Here is a 27,061-nt window from a genome sequence, read left to right on the forward strand (position 1 = left end):
AGCCGGCAAGACGGTAAACACCCGGGGGCAGCAGAGGAAAACACTGCATCGCCCTCGACTGGGGCCGCACAAAATACTTCACGGGGCCGCATGCTGCCCTCAGGACACCCCTGCTCTACATGGTTATATTAGGGAATGTTTAGAAATGATGAAGGAGGTTCTACTTATGACCAAAAGACAAGTGACACTGGGCCCGATTACAGATGATGAGGCCAGCATTCCAAGTGAAGCACCGGCAATTGTGCATAACTTCACTTGTATATTCGGCGTCACAGTCCATTTAACTAGCGTCAGTATCCATTAAGATGGAGGATATTTAGCAGGCTTAAATCTTAAAACATATTACTCATCCATTCATCAGCTGCATATTTGAGGCTGAGGGGTGGGAGACTCAAGAGCAGTGTAAAGAAAGTCTTCTTTACGGAGAGGGTGGTGGATGCCTGGAAAGCGCTCCCGAGAGAAGTGGTGGAGAGGAAAAGGTGACGGAGTTCATAAAAGCGTGGGATGAACACAGAGGATCTAGAATCGGGAAAATAATAGTAAATATTGAAGAACTAAGGCCAGTACTGGGCAGACTTGCACAGTCTGTGTCTGTATATGGCCTTGTGGTTGAGGATGGGCTGGGGAGGGCTTCAATGGCTGGGAGGGTATAGATGGGCTGGAGTGAGCTTTGACAGAGACTTCAGTAGTTGGAATCTAAGAACAGTACCGGGAAGAGCTTTGGATTCTTGCTCAGAAATAGCTAAGAAGAAAAAATTTAAATTGAATCAGGTTGGGCAGACTGGATGGACCATTCGGGTCTTTATCTGCCGTCATCTACTATGTTAACTATATATTGCCGACTGAACACGGACATGCCACTCCGCTTTCACCCCTCCGGTAAGCTAGTTAGTTACACGGCCGGATTTCCTACGGGCTGAAAATCCAAAGATAAGTGAGTTAAGTGCTTGCCACCTGCTTTCACTTTGGATCCCATGCTATCGTGTTTAAACACTGTGATCCTCTCAGGCTCATTTGCAGCCCCTCAGTAACTAGAACATCTCCAAATTCGGCCTCTGGTTACTTGGGGGCTTATTTTCAAAAAGCATAGACGTCCAAAAGACAGCATAAACTGGCAAGTGGATGTCGTACTAGTCAAAACTAGATGTATTTCTGGTCGTTTTCTCTCCAGTCTACTGTTTAAGGTAAGCATCCTTAGGCGTGGGAGAGCATCTCTACGTATGAGTTCAGTGCCAAACTCTTATATTGTTTAATTAAAGTTTGGGGTGGGTTTTTTTGTTTGTTTGTTTTTTTGATTGGCTGGAAATCGGCATGGTCAAGTACCAAGCCGATAAATTCAATGAAAAAATAAGTTAGGCAGAGATCCCGAACTTACTGTCACTAGGCAGTTGCAATTAGGGCATCTAGCAGCACCTTTTGTTTGCATTGTTTACCCTTAGTGCGTCTGTCTTTCTTGATCATTTTTGAAAGTTGGAAGTGTTAGGACCTAAACGGAGCTTCGATAAAGTAGGCTTTGAATACCGCCAGAGATGGAGCTTGGCGTACTCATTCAGGCAGGTTGTTCAGGCATACAGCGCAGCAAGGAAGAAGGGGTGGAGTTGGCAGCAGAGTAGAAGGGTGCAGACAAGAGAGACTTGCCCAAAGAACGGAGTTCCTGGGGTGGGGCAGATTGCGGTATACCAAATTAATCCAATCATTATATTTGGAGTATTGCGTTCAATTCTGGTCTCCTTATCTCAAGAAAGATATAGTGGCGCTAGAAAAGGCTCAAAGAAGAGCGACCAAGATGGTAAAGAGAATGGAACTCTTCTCGTATAAGGAAAGACAAAAACGGTTAGGGCTCTTCAGCTTGGAAAAGAGACGACCGAGGGGAGATATGATTGAAGTCTACAAAATCCTGAGTGGAGTAGAACGGGTACAAGTGGATCGATTTTTCACTCCATCAAACATTACAAAGACTAGGGGACACTCGATGAAATTACAGGGAAATACTTTTAAAGCCAATAGGAGGAAATTTTTTTTCACTCAGAGAATAGTTAAGCTCTGAAACGAGTTGCCAGAGGTTGTGGTAAGAGCGGATAGCGTAGCTGGTTTTAAGAAGGGTATGGACAAGTTCCTGGAGGAAAAGTCTATAGTCTGTTATTGAGAAAGACATGGGGGAAGCCACTGCTTGCCCTGTATCGGTAGCATGGAATGTTGCTACTCCTTGGGTTTTGGCCGGGTACTAGTGACCTGGATTGGCCACCGAGAGAACGGGCTACTGGGCTTGATGGACCATTGGTCTGACCCAGTAAGGTTATTCTTATGTCTCTCCAAGAGGCTGAACAGAACTGAATGTTTACACATCATTTTCTAGTACACCTGATCAAAGTAATGTACAATCTGTAATACGTCTGATCGATGAGAGAAGCGATCGATGTGAAAGTCTGAAACATGTGAGCAAATGTACTGATTACCCAGCCGTACCGTTTCCAATGTGTGCTTAATTCAAGCCCTTTCTGTGTCTGTTTCTACATTTCCCTAATTTTTTTTTTTTTTTTTTAATGCGTTTTCTTTTCTTGCATCAAGAGAGCGCGTCACTCACCTCTGGACTCTGCTGCTGCAGGGTTGCCAGCTCTCTCTGATAAAGATTTGCGGCAAATGGATACACCTGCGGAAGTTGGGCTTCCGGAGTCATCAGCTCTGACACCGTCTCCTCAGCGACACCCTTCCGGATAGCGGCATTAATCTTGACCACTGCAGCTAGCCCTGAAGAAAGGAGGACGCGGGAAAGGTGAGAATGCTGACGGCAAGGGGCCCCCCTCCCCCCCAATACGGCTAAAGAGGAACTGATCAAAATCACAGGGGCAGCTGCCTTGCAAGGTTACCTAGGAGTGTGGAATGTAGAAATGTTATCATTTGAATGAAAAATGATCTCTCATCTACTGTTTGGCACATATCAAAAGAGAATTTGAGTCTGTTTTTTTTTTACCCAGCCTGATCAGGGAACAAAGCGATTCTGCACCATCTTCCCAAAACGGCCAGCAGGAGGTGAGAATGCTGAAAGACACCCCCCCCCCCCCCAATTTACAGAGAAAACAACCTGTAACCGTCAATGCTACACAACTTCAGTGGACTCTTAAAAGGACTATAAAGAACTGATGGCCCATATTACAGCACCAACTCTCTTTGTAACCGACGTCAGTGGTTCTTAAACCTGTCCCGAGGGAATCCCAGCCAGTCAGATTTTCTGGACAGCCACATGCACGAGAAACATTTGCGTGCAGGGGAAGCACTGCATGTAAATCAGTCTCATGAATATGCAATCCAGGTATTCAGAAAACCGGACTTTCTGAAGTCAAATACTGGATGCAAGCAGCCTGTGTTCATGCTCTAGCACGAGTCCCTGCTGCCATATGGATCGACAAGTATGTGAAGAGCTCTGGTTTCCTGGACCTGATCAGGTTTTGATGGTGACGGGACTAAAGCACGCCAATTGCACGCGGACAAATGAGCAGAGACAAATGCGCACAGGATGTCAGCACGCCGGATTAAAAGTTAAATTTAAAGCACTCTGAGGGGGGGGGGAGACCCCCCCCACACACACACACACAGAGGAAACTAATTTTTCCATAAAACAGGAGAAAATTACACTTTCCTCTGTAATGGGGGGGTTATCCCCCCCCGAACCCCCAATGGTAGTGCCAGCACTTCCAAGTAAACTGGGGGGGGTTCCCCCCCAAAACCTCCCCTTGGAGCACTTTACATTTAACTTTTAATCTGGCGTGCGATTGTTCCGTGCGCTTTCATCTATGAACCGGCTTTGAAAATGCTGTGACCTAAGGAGTTCAAACTACATCAGGGGTTCTCAGTGGCTTAGCGAGGTAGGAGGCACCCAAGGCATTAGCCCCTTCTCCCCCATGCCCTCCTCTCCACCCCCACCACACTCCTTCTTTGCCCCCATGCCACACTTGCGCCCTCCCTTTCCACCCCGTACCTCTTTAAATCTTCACCAGTGCAAGCAGCTTCTCCGGCCTGCTGCTCGCATTGGCATTGGCTTTCCCTCTGACCTCACTTCCTGGCCCCACGACCCAGAAGTGATTTCAGAGGGAGCCAGGCTGACACAAGCAGCAGGCCAGAATAGTTGCTCATGCTGGGGAAGGTTTTAAAGAGGGGCGGGGGAGGGTGCAAATGTGGCATGGGGGGTTCGGAAATGTGCTGGCATCCCCAACAAGGCACCCAGGGTGTTCCCCCCCCACCTTACTACACCACTGGGGGTTCTCAACCCAGTCCTTGAGACACACCCAGCCAATCAGGCTTTCAGGATACTCACATTGAACATGCATGAGATATATCTGCATATAACGGAGGCAGTGCATGCAAATTTATCTCATGCATATTCATTGTGGATATCTGGAAAACCAGACTGGCTTGGCACATCCCAAGCACCAGCTACAGAACTCCTCAGCCAGATAATCCCCATCCAGCAAATTGGATACCTCAATTTGCAGTGTGCCCTGCTGGATCCCAGAGCATGTTCAAACTGTCCCCGAGGGAGGGGGGGGGATTGCACAGTGCTGAAAGGAAGCCCTTGTGAAGAATTTCTTTGTTTCGGCAACAACCCAGTGCTGACTCATCCCTGGCACTCTCCCCACCCAAGCCTGGGAGCTGAAATCTCAACAGGCAACGGCTGCTTACTGCGCTGGTACTGCTGAGCTGCGAGGTTTGCCGCGTTCACCCCGGCCTGTAAATCCTCCTTCTGCAGGGGTCCTGCCAAACCGTTCTGAGGGAAAAAGAAACGGCCGTGTCATTAACCTCCTGCTCCAGATCGACCATCTAAACTGAAACGTCTCACTCATGAGGCCCTCTTCCCTGCTCAAAGACTCTTTTGTACAGTACATGTATAATTACAGAGTCACATACTTACAGTACTCACATATACAATGAGTGCAATAAAGACAACTTTGGCTGGAAATGTAACTTGTGCAACAGTTGGTGGGTGGAAATTCAGGTCTACAAAAGTACAGAACATAATTACCCTTTATTTTCTGCTGGGAAAAGGTGGCACGATTAATTATAACGCAGGAAAGCTGAAAAAGTCCAAACTTTGAAAGAATTTAGTAAGTTAACCCGTCGGACAGTTTTGTTTGCTGTGGTATACGCAGAGCAAAAAAAAAAACCTGCAGTGATTTCTTTTTTGGGGAGGGGAACCGGGGCGGGGGGAAGAGGGTAGAGAGATCCTGTTAGACAAGATTGCCTTGGCAAAGAGCTTAGGTTCCCAGGAGATATTTCATCTCCACTTGGCCACAGCTCATCTCCCTATGCAGGAGGAGGTGATTCAGCCCCTGTGGGCAAACAAGTCCCGTGTTATAGGTAGGTCACACTTTTTTAATTCCAGCCTTCGATTGTTTTTTCCAATCCCTCCTTATTGTTAAATCCCTCACTCGTCTCATTTACTATCATACATTGTATTTCTTCCCCCCACTTCCCTTTCGGTCCCGTTTGTTATGTGATTTGTATTAACTCCCCGAATATGGTGATGTATTTTTTTTTTTTTTTTAATTTGTTCATTGCTTTGTATTAAGATGAAGCGATTGAACAAATTTTAAATAAAAGGTGAAACCACTCCAAATATACAAAGCACGGCTCTGTCATGTAGAGATCTTTGTTTGCACTCCCATAAACTGGACCAGGGTCAGGGCAAATCTTGGCAGAAGCGCTAGAAATCTGAATGAACGACTGGCTGGCACTCAGTTCCTCAAGAACAGCAAACAGCGGTGTGTCCTATCGCATGAACAACTGTAGGGTTATCAAGACGGAGCTGGGGGGCACGCATCGGAGCTCTCTCTCTGTACCTCTGTTTTCTGCTGTTTATCAGCAAGGAGCTGCTTGAGGTACCAGTCACTGTTTTCCCGGTATAATCCTTGCAGTCCCAGTGCTGGGGCCTTCAAAGCCTCAAACAAGATGGCTGGATCCCCCTGTCCTAAAGCCTGATTCGCCTTTTCTAAAGCGGCTTGCACTGTAAAAGAAGAGAGAGAACCCATGAGTGGTTTGCGCTTTTACCAGTGTAATTGGTAATCCATCTAAGTGTTAGGTGGAATAAAATTATCCAATATAAACAACGAGAGCTCTAAAACAACAATATCCTTAACTCTTTTTTTCCTGCACTTTGGTTTGAGCTCAGATTCTGTTGCCAAAAGTCATTTTATTTATTAAAAAATCTTATGTTCAAACATTTTATTAAAGGAATAGATTATACAGAAAGATATTCTTTACAAATAATAAATAATTCACAAATGTTAAAATTCTAATCCATATATTATATAAAATTATATAATTCCTTCAAACATTTTATATAATAAACCATAATCCCCCCCCCCCTCCATTTCCTCCCTTCCATCCCATCATCAATTCCCCCTCCCCGGATGAAAGCTGACAAAAAAAAAAGAAAAAGAAATAACTGGAATGTAATTTAAACAATCTTAGCTTCAACGTAAATCATTGAGAATTAAACTTCTTGCTCTAGGTGAAAGGTTTTGAATATACAGATCCCAAACTTCCATAAAAAGACGAGTTCTTCTAGACGATCGCCTAACCTCCCAAATCTCAAATAAAGTAAACGATGCAATTGGTTCCTCCAGTGCCAGAAACTTGGAGATTCTTTCTGTAACTAAAATTGTATAATACATTTATGCCCAATCATACACGCCTTCTGAAATAAGACATTTCCTTTGACCAAATACCCCACAAGCTGCTGCTTTAACAAAAATTACTCCCCTTGGAGAACCCACAACATAGCAACCCTATAAAGAACCCAAATATAATAGGATTTCAGACCAGAATGATTTGATTAAAGGACACAACCAAAAAGCATGAGATAATGTGCCAAGATCCTTATCACATTTGATACAAATTGGGGAATTTACCAAACCCGCATGAAAAGCTTGACTTTGGGAAAAATAAGCCCTATGTAAAACTCTATAAGAACATTCCCTCCAAAAAGATCCCAAACAGATTAAAAAATGTATATACCGCATACATATATATAACACACACCCCATTCACTTATCCCCCAATCAAAGAAGTAAAACGGAAAAAACCATACAACGGACTACTGGCCACTCAGGCAGCGAAGATAGACAACCAAGTCTCCAACCTATTGACAACAACCCCAGACTACAAGATGTTCAGAAAGGAAATAAAAACTATACTCTGCAAGAAATCCCTTAATAAAGCTTAATACCATGATAAAGCTTAACCCCCCTCCCTAACCCCAGATCCTACTTTTCCCTCTCTTGGAAACCTTCTCTGATCTAACGTTGTAACCCTTCTTCCATAACTCGTTTTGTAATCCGCTTTGAACCGAAAGGTAATGGTGGAATAGAAATATGTAATGTAATGTAATACAACTATGCGGTTTCCATATGACATACATAGAATCTTGTTTCCCTCCGATTATCACATAACATAACTTTATTCTTCTATACCGCCATAACCAACTGATTTCTAGGCAGTTCACATCAAAGAAGACTGGACTATCAGTGAAATATAAGATGATAGGGAAATACCAAATATTTCTTATAAGTACAAATATTCTTTAAGACAATACTATGTAAACTTTTAATTAGAATAACAGTTCATAATAACTGAAAGTTTACATGGTATTGTCTTAAAGAATATTTGTACTTATAACATAGACATATCAAGACAACATCGTTAATCGTCCCTGTTATAATAAGGATCGAGCACAAATTCAATCAATCCAGAAGTACAAACAAGCTTTAAATCATACTTCGATGTCAGAAAAAAAATTCTAGAAGGCGATTATCAACTGAAATACATCATAGCATAAGAAGGCATTGGCAAATAATTCAGTTTTCAGCATTTTCTTAAAATTCATCCTCCCTATACAAAACCGTGGGATACCAGGCAAGGCATTCCATAGTTCTACGCCAGCCACAGATATCATTGATGCTCCTATCCTAGCATGCGTAGTCAACATTCTACCCTCCCATTTACGTCTCTAAGCTAATGAAACTACAATACCACAGGCCATCATCTTTCTTCTCTCTCTTTTGCACCTGTGGTCGGGCCTGGTGTAATAATGAAATGCAGGGGCAGAGGGGGTGCTTTTCACACCACACCCACCAGAAAATTGCCACGGTACGCTCCAGTTACCAGGGGTGTGAATAGCTCCCCTGTTTTGGGAGGGACGTGGGGGTCCACATTCCCAGTCTGCCTCCTCCATCCTGCCTACAGCCCATGTAGTAGGCGATACTCCCTCTAAGGACTGGCCAAGTGCGTGCAAATATTTTCTCAAGCGAGTGACAAGTTCTAAAAAAAAAAAAATTTTTTTATGTGCATAATAAGTTCTAAAGACCAACAATTTTCCAGCTTTGCAAGTATTTGAGCGACCATGCAAAATCTGTGAACGACACTCCTAGAACCTTTATAGGGCTTGTGCTGTGTGACTGTCTGCACGTGCCTAAAGACGGCACTGATCATGACGACAGTCCAGAGTAGGGTTACCATATGGCTCCAGAAAAAGGAGGGCAGAGAGATATCCAGGTTTTACTTCCATTGCTTTCAACAGAAGTAAAAACCAGATGTCTCAATCCGTTCTTATTCTGGAGCCCTATGGTAACCCTAGACTCCAGCGCTGCCTTAGGAACTTAGGGCTAGATTCACGAACCTGCCCGATCCGGGCCCGATCCTGGCAGGTCCGATGAATTCATGAAGCCCTAATATGCAGATCGGGGTGATCGGAGGCACGCCCTATCTGCCTTCCCGGATCACTCGATAGCGATCCTGGCGCATGCACAGACCATCTGTAGATGGTCTGCACATGTGCTGGACCTCAGGGCCGGCATAGGCTTTTTTGTTTTGTTTTGTGTTTTTAAAAGGTGATCGTTTTAATGGAGCCCGTGGTTTTAACCCATGGGTCAAAACCCCATGGTTAAAACCCGCAGGTTAAAACCGCAGGCCTGCAGTGCGGGGAAGGGAGGCAGGCAGGCAGGCAGGCAACGTGTTCGAGGCAGGCAGGCAGCCGTGTTGAAAGCAATGGAAGTAAAACCCGGATGTCTCAATCCATCCTCCTTTTTCTGGAGCCATATGGTAACCCTATGTAATGCTGATTATACTGTATGTTATGTATGTTTTATATGGAAACCGTCTAGATATGGATGGTAAATAAATTTTAAAAATAAATATAATTCTGAACACTCTTGGCAAAACTTGAAATAACGATAAGAGAGGTTTAGGATTCTTTAAAGGTCTAACTCAGGGGTGGGCAACTCCGGTCCTCGAGGGCTGAAATTCAGTCGGGTTTTCAGGATTGCCCCCAATGAATATGCATGAGATCTATTTGCATGCACTGCGTTCAATGCATATTCATTGGGGAAATCCTGAAAACCCGACTGGATTCCGGCCCTCGAGGACTGGAGTTGCTCACCCCTGGTCTAACTGGACTGAGGTTATGCATAGGCCACACATATGTAACATTCCTTAATGAACACCAGGAGGCAGTAAACCAGTAATGAGGAAGTGCTCACGTTCCTTGGTATAAATGCCACTTCACTAGCAGGCTTTAGGCCAAGAAAGCTGGATCAGAAAAACAGCAACGAAGACAACGGAGTGTGAAATTTTTCCTCTCCCCTAAGGACTAGCAACAGACAGCAACAAGGTTTGAGACTCACTTATGAGCTTCTAGCCCAGGACAAAACTCACAATGTCAAAGCTTCAGTGTGCATGGGAAGAAAGTGCTGAGAACCTTTAATTCATAGTGAGCCATTAACCCCATCCCATAGTAACACAGTGCACGATAGCAGAAAAAAAAAAAAAACAACCCACACAACCGGACCAGCCAGTCTGTCTGGATCCTCCAGTGCACGCTGCCAACATATTGCAGCTGTCAGCCTTAGAAAGTAACAACTTGATGGATTTCTCTCCCTTTTGCTAGTTATCTTTATTTGTACTCTGCCACCCTGGCGAGGGAAGCGTACAAAATCCCTCCACCCTGCCCTTCCTATATCTCGGTCGTTCCCAAACCTGTCTTGGGGGAACCCCCAGCCAGTCAGATTTTTAGACTATCCACAACAAATATTCATGAGCTTGACTAAGAGTTAATTATGCTGTTTCCTGTATTCAGCTTATGTTATTCTTCTATGTACACTTCTCCCTCCGTATTCGCTGTGATAAGAGATTAACAGACCTGCAAATAACTTTTCATATGTTATTCGCTGTTTTCTATTAAAAACCATCGTGAATATGGTGAAACCGCAAATAACATGGTGGGAGACCTGGCCTGTTCAAGTTTCACGTTTATTTAAAATTTCTTATACCGCCTAATCAGACTTCTAGGAGGTACAATTTCAGTTAAAAAAAAAAACCATAGTGAAGAAAGTGCCGGGGATCGGCGATTTTCTCTGTAAATGCTTGGAATTGGCGATTTCTCTGTGCAAGCTGATGTAATTTGGGGGAGGAGCCAGCAAGCTAAACACCGCAAATAATCGAAACCGCGATTGCTGAAGTGTATGTCCTCAGCTATGTTTTAAATTATGCTTTGTGTTTATGCTCAGCTTACAAGGTTGCTCTTATTAATATCTTTTTCATTTTTATACATGTTTTTATAATGGGTAGATTTCATTGATTTACACCTATCCATTCATGCTTGTGATTTAGAGTTTATTTATGCTGTGCATTACATTATCTTGAATGTATTGCTTTTTTGCTTTTGCTTTTTATTACGTTAAGAATCATGTTGTTTGCTTCTGTTCAGCCTATCAGGTTATCCTTATATGAATTTTTTAAATTATGCTGCGTGTTTATGCTTATTTTTTACATTCATATACATTTTTTAATGATGTTTTGAATTATGTTTTAACATGGTCCCTTAGACACCGAAACACTACCAGCGTCTTTGAGCTATTGTGACATATTCTCCAATAAAGTGATTTTTGGAACTATACACCCTCAGCTAAACTTCTGAAATCTTGTCCTCGCGACTCCTCGTTGTGTGCCAAGATTTACATACACCTTCCCCACTGCATGCAAATTAATATTCATTGTAGATAACCTGACAACCTGACTAGTTGGGGAATTCTCCCCCTCCCCCCAAACAGGTTAGAGATCCTTTGCCATATCTAATCAACAAGCTCTGAAATCATTTGCTACAGTGGCATTGTACATCTGGATTTTCAGAAAGCGTTTGACAAGGGTCCGCATGAATGACTACTTTGAAAAATTACGAGCCATGGCATCGAGGGTGAAATACTCATGTGGATTAAAAACTGCCTAGCGGATAGAAAACAGAGAGTGGGAGTAAATGGACAATACTCGGACTGGAAAAGCGTCACCAGTGGAGTGCCGCAGGATTCAGTGCTTGGGTCCGTACTCTTTAACATATCTGTAAACGATCTGGCATGAGTGAGGTGATTAAATTTGCAGATGATACTAAGTTATTCAGACTAGTGAACATGCAGGAGGATTCCGAAGATCTGCAACGTGACTTAAACACGCTCGAGAAATGGGCCGCATCATGGCAAATGAGGTTCAACATGGGTAAGTGTGAGGTGATGCATGTCGGTAACAAAAATCTTATACACGAATACAGGATGTCCGGTGCGGTACTTGGAAAGACCCCCCAGGAAAGAGAAGCCGTCCGCACAATGTGTGGCGGCGGCGGTGAAAATGGCGAACAGAATGCTAGGAATGATTAAGAAAGGGATCATGAACAGATTGGAGAAGGTTATCATGCCGCTGTACTAGACCATGGTACACGCTCACCTGGAATATTGCATCCAGCCCTGGTCGCCGTGCATGAAGGACACGGTACTACTTGAAAGGGTCCAAAGAAGAGTGACTAAAATGGTTAAGGGGCTGGAGGAGTTGCCGTACAATGAGAGGCTAGAGAAACTGGGTCTCTTCTCTTTTGAAAAGAAGAGACTGAGAGAGGGTACATGATCGAAACATTCAAGATACTGAAGGGAATAGACTTAGTAGATAAAGACAGGTTGTTCACCCTCTCCAAGGTAGGGAGAATGAGAGGGCACTCTCTAAAGTTAAAAGGGGATAGTTCTTCTTCACCCAGAGAGTGGTGGAAAACTGGAATGCTCTTCCGGAGGCTGTTATAGGGGAAAACACCCTCTAGGGATTCAGGACAAAGTTAGACAAGTTCCTGCTGAACCGGAACGTATGCAGGTAGGGCTGGTCTAAGTTAGGGCACTGGTCTTTGACTTAGGGGCCGCCGCGTGAGCGGACTGCTGGACACAATGGCCCACTGGTCTTACCCAACGATAGTGTGTAGAAAAATGCTCATGCGATGGGCATCAAAGATTCTAGAAAAATGCAAAAGTTAAACTCATGCGATGGGCATCAAAGATTCTAGAAAAATGCAAAAGTTAAATTCATGCGATGGGCATCAAAGATTCTAGAAAAATGCAAAAGTTAAACTCATGCGATGGGCATCAAAGATTCTAGAAAAATGCAAAAGTTAAACTCATGTGCCCCCGTGTCATTCTCTAGAACAGACTAACCGCAAACAGTCTCTTAAGTCTGTTACAATGTGCAAGACAAATTACGAACCGCAATTTGCTATGCTGGTAAACAAATCTATCAATGTAGTAGCTAGGAAATAATTTCTTTCCTGCTAAACAAGCAACCATATTAGATTTTTACCGACCCTCAGTGGCACCACTCAGGACTCAAACCTTTCATTGTCCTGAGCTTTACGTGTCTGCTCGTCACTGGGTCTAATGATCTTTTTCATAGAGCTAAATGTTTTTTAGACTTTTTAACTTTTTATATTTATTTATATTTTTATACTTAGCTTAAAGCTGTGGCTAAGTCCTCTTGGCTCGAGATGTCAGCGTTTATAAGGGATGTCCAAGCTGACATGTTTTGCCTAAATAGCTTTTTTAAACAAATCTAGACACAGGTATCTCAATGATATTTGCTACTGTTGACAAGCGAGTTTAAATATATCCTATTTGTGTTGTAGAATCAATATTTCATGTTTAATAATCACTTGATTTACTAACTGCAAACAGTCTCTTCAGGATGTTGGTCGAGTGTCATTTAAGGAATTTGCTACTGCTGACAAGCCAAAGTATAGGGAGTTTTTTAAATATATCCTTGAAGTGTTTTAGAATCAATTTTGGTTTAATACGCAGTCTGAACAAGCAAGTCAAGGCATATACAGTACAGCATGTGTAAGCTTGAAATCTTTTGGTGGCCCTCCGAGCTTTCTCATAGCCACACTGCAAGCCCTTTACATAAAAAAAAGTCGGTGACCACTGAACTGTTAGATCCATCAATATTTGATGGCTGCTGCGCAAAAATCTCGCTCCCAGGCCTCCCTATGGCCTGCCAGATGGACCCTGGCACTGGTTAATTCTGTCATCATATCCAGGGCTATGGAGTCAGTAGATAAATCATAGAAACATAGAAATAGACGGCAGATAAGGGCCCACGGCCCATCTAGTCTGCCCACCTTAATGTCCCTCCCCTACCTTTGCCCTGTGAATAGATCCCATGTGCCGATCCCATTTGGCCTTAAAATCAGGCACGCTGCTGGCCTCAATCACCTGTAGTGGAAGACTATTCCAGCGATCAACCACTCTTTCAGTGAAAAAGAATTTCCTGGTGTCACCTCGTAGTTTCCCGCCCCTGATTTTCAACGGATGCCCTCTTGTTGTCGTGGGACCCTTGAAAAAGAAGATATCTTCCTCCGCCTCAATGCGGCCAGTAAGATACTTGAACGTCTCGATCATGTCCCCCCTCTCTCTGCGCTCCTCTAGCGAGTAAAGCTGTAATTTGTCAAGCCGTTTTTCGTATGGTAGATCCTTGAGTCCCGAGACCATCCGGGTGGCCATTCTTTGCACCGACTCCAGTCTCAGCAAATCCTACAACTCCGACGCCTCAGTTTTGGTACCCACGACTCCGAACGTCACACTAGTAGAAATCCAACTATGCACTGGGCTTTATTCTTACATCAGAGAAGTACTTAACATGTTGTTGGCGGGAAACAAGTAAACACGTTTTTCACATACTATCACTAGAGAGCGGGAGCCGACAAAACTCGGTTTCTACAAATTAGCGCTGGCGTGCGGCAAAACTATAAACACGGCTATTCGGCAAATTAAAAATTACGCATGAACTATCGTTAAACGTTATGGGGTGAAGAGATACCTGACAATTTGAGGAATTGGGGTCAGAAGGGAGACCAAAATTGTAAATAAAATAGCGGTAAATTCAGTTGTCTTTTCTTAAATTTCTTCAGTATAAAAGCGTAGTTTTTTTTAAAATTTTGAAATTAACCTTGAATGTTGTAATTATTTATAACAAAATAATTAAAAAATGTATTCAAATTATAATAAAGAATTCAATATAAGAAAAGAAACTGAAAGTTTTATTCAAAAATAAGCAATGATTCAGAAGTTACAGATATTTTACGTGAAACGTAATTTCCTGTGCAATATTAAAAAAATGTGCCCACCTTTTAACATCGGCAAAAAATGCCCACAAACAATGTGTTAATTATGACTATTGTATGTGAAATGGGGCATTTGAACTTGCTGTATTTTTTAATTACAATTTAAATTTATCAGGAGTCAGTCGGTACATTTTTATCGACTCCAGGTATTCAAAATTGTCTCCGACTCCTCTCGACTCCGACTCCACAGCCCTGATCACATCCCATTCCAGATCCTTCTCTCCTATATCTTTTCATTAGATACTAACATCCATGAACAGAGAACATTGTCATCCTTTAGTAATCAATCGCGTCTCAAGATGTAAACAACATTTCAGCATTTTAAATAGAAAACTTACAGTTGACTTTGTTGATATTGCCTTGTATCTCAGCCTGTGTCAGGAGTTCTTCGTACACATCCCTTTCACTTCCAGAGTTGTCGGTCTGAAGAGTGAACAGAAAGAGGCTTCTTAGTTGGGGGATCTAGAACTAGAAAAACACACGCCTAGCTCTCTGCCGTCTTGTTACAGAACATGGAGATTAGAGCAAACCAAGGGCCAAACCGAGTGCTGTGGTCAGTTTGGACAGGTCATCTACTCTACGGCCTTCTATAGGGGACCCTAGAAGAAAGCGTTCAATATGAATTTTGGAGCATTCCCTCCAGGCTCTAGAAAAGCAATTTTCAAACACAGCTCTCAAGAACCTCCACAACATCTGGTTTTCAGGACATCCACAATTAATATACACAAGATACCTGCACACAAATTGGAGAACCAGTTAATTTACAAATTTTGGTTAGCCTGAAAGTCGGAGCCCTTGGAGGTGTTTGAGGACTGAATTAGTTAACCACTGCCCTAAAAATATGTCTCGACTATGGATTGGGATCCAAAAAAGGATTCTTGAATACTTCTAAACAGTGGCACAGTGAAGGTCGAAGGCACTCGGGCCCCCAACGCCATGCTCGCACCCTCCTTTCCCCCTGTACCTCTTTAAATCTTCGTCAGCATGAGCAGCTTCTCCGGCCTGCTGCTTGTGCCAGCGCTGGCTTTCCCTCTGATGTCACTTCCTAGCCCCGTGACCAGGAAGTGATTTCAAAGTGGATCCAGGCCAGCGCGAGTAGCAGACCAGAGAAGCCGCTCATGGCAAAGATTTAAAGAAGTACAGGGAGGGAGGGTACAAGCGTGGCATGGGGGGTGGACAGGTGCCAGTGCCCCACCAAGACGACGCTCGGAGTGCCCCCCCCCAAACACACACACACTTACTACACCACTGTTTTTAAATAGGTCCTAATTAGGAAAATCAAAAGTACAGAAGCCAAAGAGGCTCCAGGTTCTATTGTTTTCTAGGCTTATTGGTGGACTCAATACTGAGGCCGCAGTGGAAGCCCTCACGTCATTAGTGATCCTGAATATTCAATGTTGGGGCCGTATCTAGCCCCCAGCATTGATTATCCGGGTCCAAGTTTTCTACTGTGAAGAAATTAACCGCCGGTTGAAAGTAAGGATTCTAAATTTCCCGAAAACTTCTGGAATTTTTTCATACGAAATGTTTAAAAAATATATGGTGGAAATTTTGAAATATTATTCTGAACATATACCCCCATTGAATAAAATTTATTATCTTCCACCAGTTACAAAAAATTTTCAGGAGCTTAAGGAAAGAGAGGTTTAAGCTAAACAAACTCCGCAAATTGAAATGGAAAATATGGTGACAGGTCAAAAGCGCGTGCTTTTCAGCTACAGTGGCAAAATAACGCTCAGAATTTAGGAAGTCAGTTGGCTGGGCTGAGAGCTTTTCAGTAATCCCTTGTAGTACCCTTCCCTAGCCAGAAGAAGCCATTCTCTCCTGAGTTAACCACAGAAGTCTCTCTCTCCGTGCATACCACCTATTAAGTTTCTACAACATAGAGCTTAACCGGGACCTGGAGGACCATCGGCATTTAAGTGTTGTAAACAACCTTCTTCCCACCCTCCATATATAGTCCTACACATGCAAAGGACTACATTCATAATGTAGGATGGCCTTTTACCCTGTTCCTGGCATTCATCATCTTGGCCTGCTTTGCTTGGTGGAGCCTATCCTGGTAGATTGGCGCCAGCGGCTCATTAAGGTTCACCAGCATGGCATTGGGGTTTTTGAGGGCTGCCAAAGTGCCTGCAGGAACTCCATGGTCGATTGCATCGTTGATGGCAATAACAGCAGCGTGCACTAGAAATGAATCAGAAGAGGAAGATTAATCGGAGCGGTCGCCGCTTCTGAACACAGGGAATGAACGGTGGAACCAGTGCTGGGTGCAACAAACTTTCTCAAATCAAACTATGGGATGCTAAAGGTAATAAATAGAAAACAAGATGGCACCTTTTTTTTAAAATCACACTAATGACTGGCCTTCAAAGGCTAGCAGCTTCTTCCTCAGGACCAACAGGGCAGCCATGCTTTATCTACAGACCTAGAAAGTGACTCTGCATCTACTTTTCTACAAACCACCAAATCTGCTTACTTGCTACATAAGACAAACACGAAGGGGTCAATAGCCATAATAATAATAATAATAATAATAACTTTATTCTTGTATACCGCATTATGACTGAACCAGTCAGAAACGGCTTCGGGACGACTAAATCGTCCCTTCAGGGCTAACTGCTAATTTTCAGCGTGTGTTAGCTGTTTCAGCCAATGAAAATCAGTGGTGACTGGCTACTTCATATGACATAGCCAGCCACTGGGTATCCCGCTATATCCAACTAAAACTGGCGGATAGCAGATCAAACGGGACTTAGCTTGCTTAGTCCTGCTGAATATCAATGTGTGTGTGGGGGAGAGATAAGTGTCTTATCAGAAGCCCACATTAGGGGGAAATTCTAGAAACAGTGCCTGTTAATTAACGAACACCATTTAAAATGGCAAAACACAGTGCCGTTAAAGCACCGGCCAGTGCTAGAATCACGTCTACGTAGGAACTTTAGGCCTCCACATGCCACTATGGACGTGGCTAACACCAGAAGTGACCTTAGGCAGCCCACAGTACCTATGTAGGTGCGATTCACAACAAAGACAGGGGCCGGAAATGTAGGCCCGGAAACCTCTGGCCCACGTTCCCGGCCGCTTTATAGGCGGCTGCTGACATTGGTGCCCTAGAGACTCCGGGCCTTAGTGTTAATTCTTAAGTTTTAATAGTGCAACAGGCATTTTCAAACCAAACAAAAAATTGCTCATTATCTTGAACTTACAGGTTGAGTCGGGGATATGAATACTGAGGTCTTTCCACTCTCCACGTATATATATTTCAAAACATACATTAACATGTTTAAAGGATATTGAATTAGTCAACATATTCTTATCACAAACATTTGTGAATGCAAAAATTTTGTGATTTTTTTAAAGCGTTATATATTTGCTCCACATTTTTGATCATTGCCTTGGTTGACCTTTTTGTGGAGTATTTTGTCTATATTTTTGTTGTTCACACTTTAAAGTATATTCAGAGGAATTTCAGTTCTACCCCTGTTTGCCCAGTAGACCTGAGGTGTTCCGTACAAACGTAAGGAAGTTCTTCTTCACCCAGAGAGTGGTAGAAATCTGGAACGCTCTTCCAGAGTCTGTCATAGGGGAAAACACCCTCCAAGGACTCAAGACAAAGTTAGACAAGTTCCTGCTGAACCAGAACGTACGCAGGTAAGGCTAGTCTCCATTAGGGGCTGGTCTTTGACCAAGGGCCGCCGCATGAGCGGTTTGCTGGGCACGAAGGACCACTGGTCTGACCCAGAAACGGCAATTCTTATGTTCTCCCCTCAGCCATCTCTTTTCCAAGCTGAAGAGCCCTAATCTTTTTAGTGTTTCCTCATACGAGAGGGGTTCCATCCCCTTTATCATCTTGGTCGCTCTTCTTTGAGCCTTTTCTAGTGCCGCTAGATGTTTCTTGAGATAAGGAGACTAGAACTGAATACAATATTCAAGGTGAGGTCGAACCATTCAGTGAAACAGAGGCGTTATGACAGCCTTGTTTACTATCCCTTTTCAATACACCATTAACAGTAGCAACAACACACTGGAGTGGACTTAGTTATTGTAAGTATAAACAGTGTTTTATCAGTTTTTGTATATATATAAGCAGTAGCCTAGAAAGGGGGGGACTAGGGGGGGCACCTCTCCTCTTCTTCGTACCCCTGCGTACCTCTAAATATTCGCCGGCGCAAGCAGCTTCTTCCTCTTGCTGCTCGTGTCAACCTCGGCTCCCTTCTGACATCACTTCCTGATCACAGCACCAGGACGTGACGTCAGAAGGGTGCCAAGGTTGGTGTGAGCAGGAGGAAAATGCTGCTCGCACTGGTGACCCATTTCAAGGGGTATGTGGGGGTGGAGAGCATTCAAGGGGGCAGGGAGGCGCAGCAGTAGGGGGGAAGAGTGGGGAGTGCAGGCACAGTAAAGCCGAGTGCCCCAGGCACCAACCTCCCTCACTAAGCCACTTTTTGTAACGCTGGTATGCATAGAAGTTCTTTGTAAAGTGTATGCTATCTGTAGCCCACCTAGAACTCCGCTCCACGAGGATTCGGTGGGATATAACGTAACATAACATAAAATAACACTTACATGCCGCTTCATCCACAGAGAGCTCATTGGCTAGGATTCCTCCAATTTTGCTGAAGGCTGGCATCTGAATGCCGTACTTTTCCAATTCACTCTTCATATTATTAATCTCCTCCTCTAAAATGCAAAGAGAACATCATCGCAATTCAGAATCGAACCCAAACCACATACAAGGTGACTTCTTTCCTCTCTGCTCATAACCTGTTTTGGAAGGGAATGTAACTAATCAGACAAGCGAGGACAAAACATCAGGCTTCTTGGATATATACAGAAGGTGGGATGTCAGCAAGTTGCCAATATAGCAACTGTGGCTGTCCTGGGGAAAAAGCGTGATTTATATGGCATTGAAAAAGGCATGCTCATTGGCTACCAGTCCAAGGGTGGCAGCATTTCACAAACGGCAAAGTTTGTAAACTGTTCATCGGCTGCTGTGGTTAAAGTGCGCCACGAGTGGACAAATGGAACCTTTGCGATGACCCGATGCGGTAACTGTGCGGCAGCATGAGCCATTGATGCGAGAATTGAGCGTCAATTGCTCAGGTTGGTACAGGCCACGGTATGCCACCATGAAGCAACTCACCATCCAAATGAACCAGGAGGCATACAGATGTGTGTCCAAAATGACTGTGCAGTGAACCCTATTGTGAATGGGGCTCCGAAGCAGAGGGCTGGCGACTGCACCCATGCTCACGAGGGTTTTTCACAAAAAAAAACAAAAAAAAACTGGCTGCCATGGACGTCTGCATGTCAGGCATAAAACCACCAAGAACAAACACCCAGCAACTGCTGTTGGACGTACGCAAGCTGGTGGCAGCAGTGTTATGGTCTGGGGAATGTTTTCTTGGTATGGTCTGGGTCCCTTGATACCTCCGGAATTAACTCTCAACTAACATGGGTAGTTGACACACGATCAACGGCCATTATGTAGGCGGCCGCCAACAACAGCACCATTTGTAGAAGGCACACCGACAAATCCGCCATGACAATTGTGCACACGGACAAGTGCATGCAGGTCAATGCTGCCCCGTCAATTGCACCCCGTGAAATCTGTCATAAGTGGATATGTGGAAGGCCCTGATTTGCTGAGATTCCTCAGGCCCCGTCCCTCGGGAGGGGCCTGAGGAGTCTCAGCAAATCAGGGCCTTCCACATATCCATTTATGTAATTGGTTCCCATAATCATTATGTAACCCTTACCCTAACACTAGAAACCAGTGAATGTTTTAAATGTAGTAGGGGGGTCCCCCACCCCTGCCCCTCAAAAAAGAGGGTTAGTTCGTAACCCTCAAAAAGACAAAATAGTATCCCATTCAGTGTGTGCATTTGTCATGCGCACAATTGTCCTTTGTAGAATCTGGTCCTAAATATGCATGTAAATGAACGCCCTTGACCGTACCATGGTCACGCCCACTTTTTGGAACCGCGCACATAATTTATGTGCAGACCTGTGCCCCAAAATGTGTATATATTTTAATTGATTCTAATTAGCTCCAGTAATGGCTTGTAAAGTTCCCAATTACCAGCGCTAATTGGCTCATTAGTCAACTATGCGTGCAAATTAGGAGAACGCCCAAATTTGCATGTGCAATTTTTAGCTCTGTTTGTAGAATCAGTGTTAACGCTGTTCAAAAATGGACACCCCCCACCCCCCCGCCCCGGTCAAGGTCTTGCGGAAAGAACCATATGAGGCCTAGATCAACAAACTCCCGCAGTCTTTGGGGCAAGGACAGTGGGCTCCCTGACCTTCAGCCAGCGTCCATAAGTGATCACACCTTACAAAGGTCCATGCTGGCTTAGGTCCACGGTACCTCTAGTGAAATTTTAACTGCTTCGTGTTTACAGATAATAAAAATATGGCGCAGCTGGCTTTGATTTAGTCAGGCTTCTTTTCCTCGTCTGTGTCTGTAAATCGAGTCCTTCCATAACTAGTTAGGGAACAGAACACGTCAACGTTATAGATGCCTTGCTGATTTCAAAACAATATCATGTGAGCAATAACTTACCTGTGAAGTCAACTTTCCCATAGAGGTCTTGAATTTGTGGCGCAAGTCCCAGCTTAAACAGGTACAAGCTAGAAAGGAGAGACATCAAAGATAATTAAACAGACAGCAGAGGCATGAAATGTTGTTAAAAAGACGGCAACCAAATTTCCTACCCTGAAATTACTCTCTCAACCAAAGAGCGCCAGCTCTGTCCGTCTAGCTCAGTGGTCTCAAACTCGCGGCCCGCCAGGTCCTATTTTGAGGCCCTCGGTATGTTTATCGCAATCACAAAAGTAAAATAAAACAGTTTCTTGATCATATGTCTCTTTAGCTATAAATTACAATGTCATTATTAAGACTTAGCTAAAAGGAAAGATTTATAAACTATAAAGTGTTTTACCTCATGCAAAATAGTCATTTCTTTAATAAGACATTAACTATTTTTTTTCTGAGGCCCTCCAATTACCTACAAATCCCAAAATGTGGCCCTGCAAAGGGTTTGAGTTTCACAGTGACACCACTGCTCTAGCTGGTGACTAAGCCTTCCTCAACATGGCTAAGCTCAGGGTTTTAGATGGCACGTTAGTTCTTGAGAACAGTGGAACCTATCCACACTGAGGCCCAGATTCTCAAAACTTTTAACGCCGTTGCTAATCTGTTTTCCGACGGTTTAGCCTGCACGCATTTTAGCGGCAGATTGTCAAAACGGCTCATCTCTGTTTTTAGCGAGGCTTCGAGCAGTCTCCGACACTGCCATGCAAATGGGCACTTCAACATTAAAATGAGAACTCCGGTAGATTCTTAAAAATCGCCGAGCCATTTTCTAACAGCGGCGTTGGCTTTTCGTGACAAAAATCAGCAACTGATCCAGGGGGCCGGTACAGTGACAGCACTGTTTAAAACACCAGCATTTTATAATAATTTTATATAATTTATTTATAATAATAATTTATACAATTTTATATAATATATGGATTAGAATTTTAACATTTGTGAATTATTTATTATTTGTAAAGAATATCTTTCTGTATAATTTATATGTATTTTTACTCTATTCCTTTAATGAAATGTTTGTAAACCAACCCTCCCCCCTCCCCCCATTTTAAACCCAGGCATGACAGTGTCGGAGACTGCTAGAAAAGCGGTTTGCAAATGACCCCCTCCCTCCAGTAAGAGAGATACACACAATGCCCCCCTCCCCTGTAGTGGAGAAGATATCCACTAGAGGTCTGCACGGGAACGGGGATCGCGGGAATCCCACGGGTCCCGTGGGGGTCCCGCACGAATCCCCCCAAACCCACGGGACTCCCACAGGGACCCCCCTCTAGCCAACGGGACTCCCACAGGGTTGGAAGGCTTTGGAAGCAGGGTTCATCCATATAATATAATGGACACATCAGACTTAGTAAAAGAGGGGGTTTATAAGTAAATTACCTGAACAGAAAACAAAAAAAGGGTTCCACCAAAGAGATTCCACAAGGAAAACAGCAGCGGAAACACAAAAGAAACTGTGGAATTGATGATCCTGTCAGAACTAATTGCCGCTTTTTATGGGGACGAGCGGGGATGGGTGGGGACAGAGAACATCCTGACGGGGATGGGTGGGGATGGAGAGGATCCTGGCAGGGATGGGTGGAATTTCTGTCCCTGCGCAACTCTCTAATATCCACTTAATGTGTTTTGGGGTATGTTTTTTCTTTTGGGGGGGGGGGGTTTCTGCGCATGTGCCCATCGCTATCACCAGCAATGGGCACATGGAAATTTATCAAGCCTTCGCTACTCTCCACCAACCTCGGTGTTCCTTTTTCTGTTTAGTGAATCGATGGCTTCCTACTTATGCATGGAAATGTACAAGGTTCCTTAGTGCAGAGCCTTAGACGGGAGATTTTTATGCCTGTTCAGTTCAATTTTGTTTGCGGGAAACTACGAGGTGACACCAGGAAATTCTTTTTCACTGAAAGAGTGGTTGATCGCTGGAATAGTCTTCCACTACAGGTGATTGAGGCCAGCAGCGTGCCTGATTTTAAGGCCAAATGGGATCGGCACATGGGATCTATTCACAGGGCAAAGGTAGGGGAGGGACATTAGGGTGGGCAGACTAGATGGGCCGTGGTCCTTATCTGCCTTCTATTTCTATGTTTCTATGTAATCCAATCTGGTTTTCTGATACTCTACGTACCAACATCCGGGACCCCTGAGGAAGAAGTGTTTTTCGAAACATGGACCGTGTCGTGTCTGGTCCACATGAATATTAGGACGAGCTTTTGGATATAATTATTGTATTTATTTTATGCCAAATATGTTTTTATGATTTTTATTGATTTTATTGACTAATTTCTTGCACCTTGTACATTTCCCTGCAGTTTGGTTTTGGTTTTTTGCTTTGCATTTTTATTGTTGGTTCCTTTTGGTTTTTCCTACTTATGCATAGCATTTCCCCTCATTTGCATGTGCGGATCGGATCAGATCGCAGATTGATCGCACAGCTGGTTAGTGAATCGGGCCGGGGGAACAATCGGGTCAGGAAACCATTGCAAAACCAGCAGTACACGATTGGTAAGCTTAGTGAATCTAGCCCTTAGTGGCTATGCTTCCTCTCCATTAATGCAGTACCACCTTGCCCCTTTTGCAACAATGTAATCCTGCAATTATGCAACTCTTCTGCAACAATTTAACCCTCCCTCACATGGAGTTGCATTCCCCCCCCCCCCCCAGTAACTGTGTAACCCTCTTCCTCACGGTGTTGCAATTGCTTCCCCATGCTACTACATGGGCTTCTTAATCTGTAAATCTCCGTGAACCTCTTCTGGAAAAGTGCAATTAAGAAATCCTGATTAGATTAGAAATATTCAATTGAAAAGTCTTCTTGATAGGTTTTTTTTTCTTTTCAATATAGCACAGGTTTCTCAGAGTCCCTCCTCGAGGTCCGCAATCCAGTTGGGTTTCAGGATTTCCCCAATGAATATGCATGAGATCAATGTGCATGCACTGCTTTCAATGCATAGTCATTGGGGAAATCCTGAAAACCCAACTGGATTGCGGCTCTCCAGGAGGGACTTTGAGATCCCTGACAAGATTTGGAACAGTATTCCCATTCAAATTTGAACATTGTCTAAAGGCCCTGCAAACTTTTTTTCTTTTTTTAAATTTAATAAATACTTTAGTCTGTGATATTGAATCTTCTGTGCTTAGATTTTGTGACAGGGTATACGTCTCATCCCTGAGAACCACCTGATTAGAGGATTGCCGGGTGAAGCAGTATCCTAAAACCAGCTGAGTTTAGGTGGTTTTGCCCATTCATACTCTGATTCTTCCCTCTCTCCTTAAAGAATGACACAGGGAGGCTCCCCATGGTTAACCATGGAGAGGGAACAGATTCTATATACACTCACTATTGTGTCATACACAAAGTGTATGGGGACAGACTTAAAGATCTCAATCTGTATACTCTGGAGGAAAAGCGGGAGAGGGGAGATATGATAGAGAAGTTTAAAAACCTACGTAATGTAAATGCGCATGAGTCGAGTCCCTTTCATTTGAAAGGAAACTCTGCAGTGAGAGGGCATTGGATGAAGTTAAGAGATGACAGGCTCCGGAGTAATCTAAGGAAATACCTTTTTATAAAAAGAGTGGTAGATGCGTGGAACAGTCTCCCGGAAGAGATGGTGGAAACGGAGACTGTGTCTGAATTCAAAAGGGCCTGGGATAGGAACGTGGGATCTCTTAGAGAAAGAGATAATGGTTACTGCGGATGGGCAAACTGGATGGGCCATTTGGCCTTTATCTGCCATCATGTTTCTATTTCTGCTTTTCTAGGAAAAGATATGGGCTAAAGAGAGAAGAAGCAATAGTGTGACATCTTTCACGTGTGCAAAGAGCACTCATTCTCTCCACCTACTCTACTGCTGCTGTGACTGGAATCAAACGGCAGAGTACAGAACAAATCATACTTTTCCCTAACCACAGTAAGAAGGTTAACTTGACCTCTGGCAAATTATGTGAAGAGAGAGACAAACACAGTCCTTCATAAGCTCAGCCTTCTGCAATGACCTTTGTGAGTCTACCGATGAAAACGAAAACAAAAAACCGTGGCTACAGATGTTCTGGAGATAATTTATTAAACACTGACATCTAAAAACATGAACATTCAATTAAAAAAGTACAATGATAAGAAATACAGTGATAAAAATCCAACTGGACCCTACACGGTCCGTGTTTCGGCAAACATGCCTTTCTCAGGGGTCGAATTGGACTGAAAACAGTCTATTGTCTTTAAACATGTGAGCAAAGAACACCGAAAACAAGCTGAAGTAAGTTCACATGTTTAAAGACAATAGACTGTTTTCAGTCCAATTCTTTATATCTGAGTTTGCAAACCATTGGACCCCTGAGGAAGGCGTGTTCGCCGAAACACGGACCGTGTAGGGTCCGGTTGGATTTTTATCACTGTATTTTTTATCATTGTACTTTTTAAATTGAATTTTCATGGTTTTATGTCAGTGTATAATAAATTATCTCCAGAACATCTGTATCCACAGTTTTCATTTCATTGTTTTCGTTTTCATCGGTGGATTGTTTTCACTGTGGATCATTGGATCTCCCATTTTCTCTTTGTGAGTCTATTCCAATCCCTGTCACCATGAGCTCAACCCAACAAGCTCACCGTAGCACAAGACGCCTTTATGGCTAAAATCAAGCATATTGTGAAAGCTCCTCCACATAGTTATCAAAAACTGATTTCTGACCAGCTCAGTTGCAATATTGTGCAGTATTATGTTGATGTGGGTCCCGAGTTCAATTCCAGGCACAGGTAAATTAAGTAGGCGTGTACCTAGGGTTCAAATGCTTGGGAAGGGAATTCAATGGCTTCCAGATTCATTTTTGCTTTGTGTAGTCAGTTGCCAGCAGAAGGAAAAGTGTAAGTAGGGGATAGGGAGAGCGAACAAAGAAATCCTTACCTCCAGTAAACTAGCAGCACTTTTTTTTTTTTTTTTTTAATAAATCTTTATTGATTTTTAAACTTCTTATATGCTGATATATATGCTTATATATATAAGAATGGCCTTACTGGGTCAGACCAATGGTTCATCTAAGCCCAGTATTCTGTCTTTGTGGAGGCCAATTCAAGTCACAAGTACCTGGCTAAAATCCAAATAGTAGCAGCATTCCATGCTACTGACCAATCTCTGTCTCCACAGAAGACTATGGACTTTTCCTCCAGGAACTTGTCCAAACTTTTTTAAAAACCAGCTATTAACTGCTCTTACCACATCCTCTGGAAAAATGTTCCAGAGCTTAACTATTCTCCGAGTGAAAAAAATTTTCTCCTATTGGCTTTAAAAGTATTTCCTGCAGTTTCATCGAGTGTCCCCTAGTCTTTGTAATGTTTGACGGAGTGAAAAATCGATCCACTTGGACCCGTTCTACTCCACTCTTGATTTTGTAGACTTCAATCTTATCTCCTCCCCAAGCTGAAGAGCCCTAACCATTTTAGTCTTTCCTCATACGAGAGGAGTTCCATCCCCTTTATCATCTTGGTCACTCTTCTTTGAACCTTTTCTAGCGCCACTATATCTTTCTTGAGATAAGGAGACCAGAACTGAACGCAATACTCCAGGTGAGGTTGCACCATGGAGCGATACAGGGGTATTATGACATTCTAAGTCTTGTTAACCATCCCTTTTTTAATAATTCCTAGCATCCTGTTTGCCTTCTTGGCTGCCGTTACACATTGGGTGGAAGGCTTCAGCACATTGTCTTTGACACTCAGTGCCAAACTGAGTGCTGACTCTCAAGGTGATCCCTATCATCCAATAAGTATGATTTGGATGATTCTTCCCAATTTGCATCACTTTGCATTTGTCCATATGAAATTTCATCCGCCATTTGGATTGCCCAGTCTTCCAATTTCCTAAGGTCTTCCTGCAGGTTTTTCACACACTCCCAAAATACAGAGTATGAAACTTGCCCCTCTGAGCTCATGAAAACTGATAAAAATCATCCAGGGTCTTATCATTCTTCAAAGTCGGAGAAGTCAGAGGCAC

The 27,061-nt window shown here is 43.5% G+C and overlaps 1 protein-coding gene across 1 annotated transcript in view; it reads right to left on the reverse strand.

The window, feature by feature from the left end:
* IQGAP1 (IQ motif containing GTPase activating protein 1) overlaps window positions 1-27,061 on the reverse strand; it is a 134,468-nt gene that overhangs the window by 60,155 nt on the left and 47,252 nt on the right. Inside the window, exons 6-12 of the mRNA XM_033920190.1 lie at window positions 21,039-21,106; window positions 19,040-19,153; window positions 16,479-16,657; window positions 14,809-14,893; window positions 5,835-5,998; window positions 4,678-4,762; window positions 2,585-2,748 (exon numbers count right to left, since the gene is read on the reverse strand). Of these exons, the coding sequence (XP_033776081.1) occupies window positions 2,585-2,748; window positions 4,678-4,762; window positions 5,835-5,998; window positions 14,809-14,893; window positions 16,479-16,657; window positions 19,040-19,153; window positions 21,039-21,106 (859 nt within the window). The remainder of the gene's footprint in view (window positions 1-2,584; window positions 2,749-4,677; window positions 4,763-5,834; window positions 5,999-14,808; window positions 14,894-16,478; window positions 16,658-19,039; window positions 19,154-21,038; window positions 21,107-27,061) is intronic.

This window comes from Geotrypetes seraphini, chromosome 14 (assembly GCF_902459505.1).
Source record: "Geotrypetes seraphini chromosome 14, aGeoSer1.1, whole genome shotgun sequence".
In the NCBI taxonomy this organism is placed as follows: domain Eukaryota; kingdom Metazoa; phylum Chordata; class Amphibia; order Gymnophiona; family Dermophiidae; genus Geotrypetes; species Geotrypetes seraphini.